The sequence below is a fragment of the Zingiber officinale genome, chromosome 11A (genome assembly GCF_018446385.1).
Source record: "Zingiber officinale cultivar Zhangliang chromosome 11A, Zo_v1.1, whole genome shotgun sequence".
NCBI classification, from domain to species: Eukaryota; Viridiplantae; Streptophyta; class Magnoliopsida; order Zingiberales; family Zingiberaceae; genus Zingiber; species Zingiber officinale.
This window is the reverse complement of record NC_056006.1, coordinates 16,186,206-16,195,197: the sequence shown is the minus strand read 5'-3', so window position 1 is coordinate 16,195,197 and position 8,992 is coordinate 16,186,206. Positions and strand designations below refer to the sequence as shown.

General features: G+C 35.6%; 1 protein-coding gene across 1 annotated transcript; it reads left to right on the top strand.

Moving 5' to 3' along the window:
• The first annotated feature begins 6,841 nt into the window (after window positions 1–6,841).
• On the top strand, window positions 6,842–8,496 carry LOC122032436 (expansin-A4-like). The gene is made up of 3 exons (XM_042591726.1): window positions 6,842–7,383; window positions 7,475–7,787; window positions 7,868–8,496. The coding sequence occupies exons 1-3, from the start codon at window positions 7,254–7,256 to the stop codon at window positions 8,169–8,171; spliced, it is 747 nt and encodes a 248-aa protein (XP_042447660.1). The 5' UTR covers window positions 6,842–7,253; the 3' UTR covers window positions 8,172–8,496.
• Window positions 8,497–8,992: the final 496 nt, after the last annotated feature.

The following is an 8,992-nucleotide window of genomic DNA, read 5'->3' as shown; positions in this document are numbered from 1 at the left end:
GACTTTGTCTAGAAGTGGTTGATGATCCAATAACCAAGAAGGCCTAGTGCCTTGCCATAGCCTGGAATCCAATTACTAAATTAAATGTTTAATTGACTTACTGTGAAGCATTCAACTAATGCTTCAAATTTTTATTAGAAAAATTTATTTAAAAAGGTCTAATCTTTAAAATTTGTTTAAGTTTTTTAAAAACTTAATCTAAACAATCTTTTGATATTTTTATGAACTAGTGATCAAAATATAATTTTTTAAAAAATTTTGACAAAAATTGTCTTATTTTTCCCTTACACTTTTTAGACCTTCCAAGATATATGTTTAACGTGCCATACCTTTAATGTGATCAAAAGGAGGAGTAGTAAAGATTATGTTTAGGGGGAGGTAGTACAATTTTAATTTTGTTATTGTTGTACTCAATTTTTGTACTTGCAATTTTTTGCAAAAAGTATAACTATTATTTATTTATGGTTTATCCTAACTTAACTTGGGTTTGATCATATAAAAAAGGGGGAGATTGTTAGTACCCCCCAAGGTAGTTTTGATGTGATCAACTAAGTCAGATTAAGTCCTATTAGTTTTTAACCTCATGTCTAAGTGTACAGGAATTTAGGAGCATAGAAAATCGAGCAAAAGACACAATTAGCGAAAAGGATGGCACGGGAGAGAACTGATGGGCTCAGTGCATCCGAGGGGCGAGGTTCTGCGGAAGAGTACATGGGCGGACGAAAAGGAGGCACACGGTATTTCTGAGGGATGAGAAGTTGAAGCGGAAGATTGCTCGAAGGCCGGAAGTTGGGTTCGGGTGAGCCCTATTCCGGATGGCCGAGATCACCCAGGCGAGCGGATTTGGAGCGGAAGATCCAGACCAATGTGAGTGGGATCGGAGCGGAAGACCCAGACTAAAAAGTCAACTAGAAGTTGACTTTCTGGTCCAAGCGCCCGAAACCAAAAGTTATCCGGAACGTGAAGTGACGTGTTACGTTACGACAGGGATAAAATTTTATCCCCTCCCAGGCACCTAAAACCCTTTCAGGCATCCTGACTAGGGCTATAAATATAGCTCTGGTCCAAGAAGCTTAAGCAAAACAACAGACAACACTTAAGAACACTTATAAACAATTTCTTCTATTTAGCTTTCTAGTTGTGAGATCTAACTGTTGTAAGAGGCTTCTCCGCCCAGAGGAGAATTTTAGTGAGCTTTATATCTTCCTTGGATTAATAACCTCCTCGGTTGTAACAAAGTAATTTCTTTGTGCCTCATTTTTTTTTAGTCTTTTAATTATCTTATACAAGTGTTGATAATTATTAAGCTATAAAGTTCGATGAAGGTAATTTTTCTTTGCAGGGCTATTCACCCCCTCTAGCTGGTCACCGAGGGTCCAACAAAAGAGTCATGATTGTCATGTATTCATGTAAAGACTTATTCTAGTAGATTTTCATGACTTACTTCCTCAAAATATTTAGCAAGCACTCATAGAATTGAGTCTATTTTTCAGAGATTTAATAGTGAGGTGTATTATGATGACTGATATGTTTCGGCTAGAAACAGACATTCCTTTCATACTATGTAAGTTTGAGCGCATTTTCCCAACCAATTTTTTTTATTCAATAGAACATCTACTAGTTCACCTACGTTATGAGACAACTAATCGGTCCTGTATAGTACAGATGGATGTATCCATTTGAATGATTTTTTAGGATATTAAAATATATGTTCATAACAAAGCAAGAGTTGAGGGTTCAATATATAATGCTTATTTGGTTAAAGAAGCATCATCTTTTTACTCATATTATTTTGCAAATAATGTAAAAATCAGACATCACAAGTGCCCTTAAAATTCTGATACCACTGAGCTGATAGACCCAGAAATACTTTTTATTTTCAAGTTTCTTAGTAAGGTAATAGGTGCATCCATTTCTAGATGGTTAACTCAACAAGAATACCATGCTACAAGAACATAAATAATCCTAAACTATAATGAGGTCAAACCTTATATAAAGTGATTTGACTTCTCTAATCAAATATTTATCCTATTATGTTTGTTTATTATCCCAATAGTCTTAAAATTACCTTCCATAATAGTTTGTATGAAAAACAACTAGTCCCCTCGAGGGGGTCTAGTGGCTAGCACATGAGGTGTTGTCATCATGATGTCTGAGGTTCAAATCTTGACAAAATCGAGATAATGTCTCCCTTATGTGCTAGTCACTATTCCAAAGTCTAGTAGCCATCCGTGATTTACCTCCTCTGTGTTGGCCCTGAAACGGATTGGCGGGGGCGAGCGTAGCCTTTTTACCACCAAAATTACCACCATTGTATGAAAAACAACTATAACTACAAAATCCATCAATGAGTGCAAGTCAGATAACTAAAAAGTTAGAGACAAAATTTGCATTATAGTTTCAAATTTATATAAGTAAGAGGAGAATTTATATTTTATACATCTATATCAAATTTCCAACAAATTTATATCATAACTATTTTTATAGGTGTATGATCGCAGAATATCAAATGTACAAGATTCTTGGATGATCAATCTTGCATCTGGACCCCTCAGTAAGATAATAGTATATTTTGGTTACTATGTTCATGGATTTAAATTCCATGTGGCACAACGAGATTCACATACATTAACCTATAATTGTGGTATTTGTGTTAAAGGATCTATTGACAATAATAACACTAAGTTTGATTACTATGATAGACTTGACAAGATTATAGAAATTGAATATCCTACATTACCTATAAAAATGTGTGTGTTATTCAAATATTCATGGTATGATTCGACTCTAAGAATAGATACCAGAATACATGCAAACTACAATTAAGTTGAGGTTAATGCAAACAAAAGGTTCAACAAATTTAAACCTTTCATTTTCATAGTATAAGTGGGTCAAGCTTTCTATCTTGAATACCCTATGAAGAGAAGAAGATCTAGTAAATGGTTAGTTGTTTGTCAAATGAAGCCTCGCTCAACCATAGAAATGTCGAATATCATCACTGCTCAAAACTATGATGCATTTCAGAATGACGACGTGGAAAGAAATTCAATTGATTCACAACTTCAATTCATATCCCAATTACTTGTAGATGTTAATGTCACTTACAAGGAAATTGATGATAGAGAGATGCCCAGTAGTGAGGAGCTTGTTGAACTAACAGAGTCTAGCGATGAGGACTTATAAACTATTAATGTCTATGATTTAGATTGTAATGATGATTAAATATTAGCCTTATTATTCATCGAGTAAGTTATGCTTCCATCTTATTTTGTACAAATATTATCATGTTAGCAATATTTTGTAGATATTATCATGGCAGAGTAGTCAGTCACACCCAGTGGTCATACAGTGCTGAGGGTTGTTGAGAAGTCGTAAGTATTTTTATTACTAGTAATTCAAATTCATATATGACTTTATTTATAATATATTTCTCATACCTTAACATTTTTACATTCAATTTTACTTTGGATGATAGCGACATACATAATCAAAAAATTTAAAGAGTGAGTCTCTGCTCTTGGTACTATATGGAGGCATGTAAACATTTCTATTATCAAGAATTTCTTGTAAGTAAATTGAATATTCTTGGTATTGTATCATAAATTTATCCTTAAGTATACTAATTTTTCAACTAATAATTGTAGAAAAAATATACTAGGAGGCAAGGCAGAAGCGTCAATGTATAGAAACTTGGAATATTTATTGTGCAAGACTATACCAAGACCTCCTATACAATTTGAGAAATAAGGACACGAGGCTAGCTTTTGTATCAGAAGAGGGCTGGGTTGCGTGGACTACCACCTGCATTGGAGATAGGTGGAGGATAAATTTTACAGCTACTCGATCAAACAGAAATACAGAGCCCACTAACCATACTTCCGGATATAAGTCTATTGTAGAGCATATCATCGATTGATGAATTTAATTTAAAGTTATATAAGTAAATTTTAATTTATTATAAAATTTGTACAAATTTAATGCTACTTATTTTTTGTATGAAGGAATGTACTACAAAGCCCTCCCAATTGTTGGGAGATATTTAACAAGACTCACATGAAAAATGATAACACATTTGTGGATCCTCAATTCCTGACCATAGACATAAGAATATTAACTCTATTATATATAACTATTAACAATGGTTACCTTTAGTAGTTGTGTAGCATATATTAATCATATATTTTTCTTCACGTAGGAGGAAATGGCTAATAGAGTGGCTTAAGCATCTACACTAGCAGTAGAGGGAGAGGAATCACAGGCTTTATCCACTGAGGCGATAAAATGACATTTATTTTGATGTTATCGGTGGAAGAACAAAGAACTCCATCCTCTACGGCCTCGACTCACATGCTAAAGCAGCATTTGATCGTTTGAAAATGCCTAAGGATTATCCTAGTTCTTCTTTTACTGAGATGAAGTCACTTAGAGCAGAAAATCAAGATATGAAAACTAATGACAGTGAAGTCGTGGATGGTTGAAAGGGATGAGAGAAATGATTCTTCCTTGGACGAGATGCTAGCAGTCATTGCTCAATTTACCCAATCATTGCATAGTCTTGAGTTATAAGAGACTCAAGATACACGGGACCCTATCGAGTAGCATCTTTATGAGGTATGCTACAACTTAGTTTTTTTATCACGTATAAAACATGCAAAATATATTTAGTTATTATAATATGCTAATTATATTACATTTTCTCAGGACAATTTATCAGACTATATATTACTATCATCATATATCTAATATTATTCAAGTACTTTCTTTTACCTATAAACTTAGTTTGCTTTCAATTTGTCGCATTTATTCTTTTTTATCTATAAATATGCTAATTTAATGTATTTTCTCATTGTTAATTTTTGAATTAATTTGCCTAGCATGATTATGATATTAATGTATCATATTTTATTTTCTATAGGAATTGATAGTACTATTTTATAGGATTTTATTTAGAGATCTATGTAAAAAAAATTGATAATTTCAATTAATCTTATTGATTATCTTTGGGGTAACCGATTTAGTCCCATGGATGTTTCCCATCGATCACCAGGGTAAATCAGGAAGCGCATGTGACGACCATCCCAGAAGTCTAATATTTTTTTATTACACCCCTCATTTGGAGGAAAAATTCCTACAAATAAGCAGTAGCTGGGGTTCGAATCGTAAGTGTCTGGATGACAATCTGGATGTCCTACCGCGAGATCATAATCTCGAGGACTATTTAGAGGTCTTTGTAGTAGATTATGGACATGGGTTTTATGTATCTTATATTAGTTTGTATAGATTTGGATAATAAATTTGATTGTTTGTAAATGAATTGTAATGATATATGAATGGTTGTTTGTGTATGGATTCCGATACTTAATGAATTAATTATTTGTATATACATGGTGAATGATTGTGTAATAGAATGTAACACAATTTGTAAATGTATAAGGTATTAGTGTGAAAAATGTAAACAAGGTAATTGCAAATTTATAACTAGATATGTTAGATTTTTTTACAGTTTACCGATAGAATCAGGAGTTCCGTCGATAGTTACTGACGAAATTTGATATTCCATCGGTAATTATTATATATGAACAATGCTACTTTTATAATAAATATCAACTGAATTACCGATTCCATTGACAATTTGTGTTACGGGAACAAGTTTTTATTCACTATTTTTCAACGGAATCAAAATTTCTATCGATAATTATCGACGGAAACTAAAATTCTGAAACTACATATACTGATTGAATTTAAAATTCCATCAGTAGATTTAGCTACGGAATTTATATTTTGTCAACAAAACTATCTATGACTCAATTGATTTTGACTACCATATGCTCATCATTATTTCGTCGCTTAAGTCAAATAGTGAATAGCGATGAAAATACCTATCGTTAAATCAAGATTTTTTTTTTGTGATACTTTTTTGAATAAATTGAATAAATTTATTATTATATATTATAACAACTATATTATGATGATAGTAAAATTTGATATTGCTTGTCCTAAGCGACTCTGTATTATCGGCCCAAGGTAAGATATAGGTAAGTAAATCGCATGAGGTATTTTGTCCTAGTGTAGTGGCTATTTATACGGAGATTAGTGATGCAGGTCTAATCCATGATGAAACCTAATATGACACTTCAAATTTTAAAAGAGCATAACTTTTAACTTGGGACTCGGAATCAAATTTTGTCGGTGGTCAAGAATGCAAAATTCAGAAACCTACATTTATTATAGGTGAAACTGTAACTACCAAATTTTAATCCCAACTTCCACCAACTTCCACAGTTAAAACTAATTTGAGATCTTTTTGTTATTTTTAGTAATGTTTGATTTTAGAGTATTTAATATAATTTCGATATTCTTGGTATTTATAAAAATGGATTTATCTTGATCCACACCCTATTTTGAATTAAGATTATTTAATTATAAACTTTCTTTTTACCTATTATAAACTTTCTAAAATTTTTAGGTAAAAGATCTAATTTTTTTATAAAATTAGAATTAATATCCGCTAATTATAATTTCTTTTTTAGAGTAATTTTTTTTTACAAGATCAAAATTAAAAATATGTTAATGGTAAATGTTTTCTTTATTTGAGTATTAAGTTGTAGTCTAGAGTCATGTTGAAAAATTATTCTGTATTCAATAAAATTTTTTATTATGACAAAATAAAACATTCTTTTTTATTTTTTTTTCAATTTTTCTTTGTTAGTAGCCTTAATTATTAAACTTCGATCAGACCCTAATAAAATATTTTAAATTCGCTTATAATTAATTTCAAAATTTATTAAAGTAAATAATCATGCAGATTCTAACGGGGGGCCATCCCATAAAAGCTATAGATGTTATTAAACATTATAGCTATGTTATAATAATTATTATAACATATCGTTAGGATAAGGATATCTTGAGAAATATAACGGACTGATTTGCCTCATTTCTTAGAGACAGTAGCATGTTGTTGATAACGACGCGGAGATAGATAAAAAACTAGAGACGTGGCTCGACGTTCTTCCATGGCAGCGCATGTGGAGGACCCCACCCACGCCGTTGGTGCTGCAACTGCCACCGCTCCATGTGCCCGCCGTCGCTCTCCGGCCAGCAGCCAAAACTCGTTTTTGTCTCTCCGCCCCCCCGCAGCGAGGCGCCGCCCCTTGCCAATTCCATGCCTATAAATGCCCCGCCTTCTTCCTCCTCCTTCATCGCCACAAGTCCACACCTCAACCGACAGCAAGTCTTAACTTCACTCTCCTCCGATGGCCGCCGGCGCTCTCCTCTTTATCCACTTCTTCTTTCTCTTATCCGGCTACGCCTTTGCGGACTCCTACGGGTGGGAATCCGCCCACGCCACCTTCTACGGCGGCAGCGACGCCTCCGGAACCATGGGTCAGCTGCATTTCTACAGTTGTTAAGAAATGTTTCCGGCGAACTCTTAATTTGCTGACTTTTTGTATTGGATTGATTGCTCGCTGTGCAGGAGGCGCTTGCGGGTACGGGAACCTCTACAGCACGGGCTACGGCACCAACACGGCGGCGCTCAGCACGGCGCTGTTCAACGACGGGCTCAGCTGCGGCTCCTGCTACGAGTTGCAGTGCGCCGACGACCCCCAGTCGTGCCTCCCCGGCTCCATCATCGTCACCGCCACCAACTTCTGCCCCCCAACCTACGACCTCCCTAGCGACAATGGCGGCTGGTGCAACCCCCCGCGCCCGCACTTCGACCTCGCCCAGCCGGCTTTCCTCCATATCGGGCAGTACCGCGCCGGCATCGTCCCCGTCTCCTTCCGCAGGTGCTCCATTCGCCGTTTAACTTCCCTCGCCGGAATCAAGCAGTCACTAAAGCTCTGTTTTTTGTTACTCTACAATACAGGGTGCCTTGCGTGAAGAAGGGGGGAATACGGTTCACCATCAACGGCCATTCCTTCTTCAACTTGGTCTTGATCACGAACGTGGCCGGAGCCGGCGACGTGCACTCCGTGTCGATCAAGGGGTCCAAGGGCGGGTGGCAAGCGATGTCGCGCAACTGGGGCCAAAACTGGCAGAGCAACTCGTTACTCGACGGGCAGAGTCTCTCCTTCCAGGTGACGACCAGCGATGGCAGGACGGTCACCAGCTTCGATGTGGCACCGGCCGGGTGGCAATTCGGCCAGACCTTCGAGGGTGGACAATTCTAACTAAACTCATCAAGCAATTAAGGCTTGTCGGATGCCGAGGTAGCTAACTCATCAGGCAGCACCCGCAGGAGCCTCCTAAACTCTAAACCCTAGACTAAACTATATATAACTTAGCAAGTATTCAACCCTGTAATTTATAAGCCATTACAGGGAAGAAAGGTAATTCACCTCAACATAATATTATGAATGTGTTGTGGAATAGAATTGTTATCAGTTACTGAGTGATATGATCTTTAGTGTGTGTTCAAGGGGACTGTATTCTAAGAGGCAAAATATGTGTATCCACTCGGGCTCCTCTCTATAATTTCTGATTTACTTGATTGAAGGCGCAAACTGTTGCAGAATCTAAAATTATAGAATTACAATAAAATAGAAGACTTCGTTTTGCTAATGATGAACCGAGGTATTGTTCGAACTGTATTTCACAATCAATTTGCCAGAGACACATGTTTTTTAAATTGAAATTAATTTATCTCTCGAGATAAATCTTAAGTTGTTTACCTAAGTTTCAAGTGAACTTTCTAAGTGAGGCACTGAGTGTCGAGTTCAAAAGAAGATGTCAAGTTATGAGTCTTTTAAAAACAGATTTGTTGTCTCCAAATTGACGGTGCAACAAGATCATGTTGGACGTTTGTTTTCAGGATAAAATGGAGAAATTATGATCATAATCTAATACAGATTGTCATGGTAAATTGAATTTATATCTGAACATAATCACATGTATCTACCGAGTGAATAATTACCTTATAGAAAGAAAGAAAGATGAAATCAAGGAATCAACGTGGAAGGATTTCTTCTCTTTGAAATCTCTCTCAAGAATA

Excerpts from the sequence above, each read along its gene's own strand:
- LOC122032436 (XM_042591726.1), top strand. The coding sequence starts at position 7,254 with ATGGCCGCCGGCGCTCTCCTCTTTATCCACTTCTTCTTTCTCTTATCC. Across the intron at positions 7,384-7,474 it reads CGACGCCTCCGGAACCATGG|GAGGCGCTTGCGGGTACGGG; the intron begins GTCAGCTGCATT and ends CTCGCTGTGCAG. Across the intron at positions 7,788-7,867 it reads GTCCCCGTCTCCTTCCGCAG|GGTGCCTTGCGTGAAGAAGG; the intron begins GTGCTCCATTCG and ends TCTACAATACAG.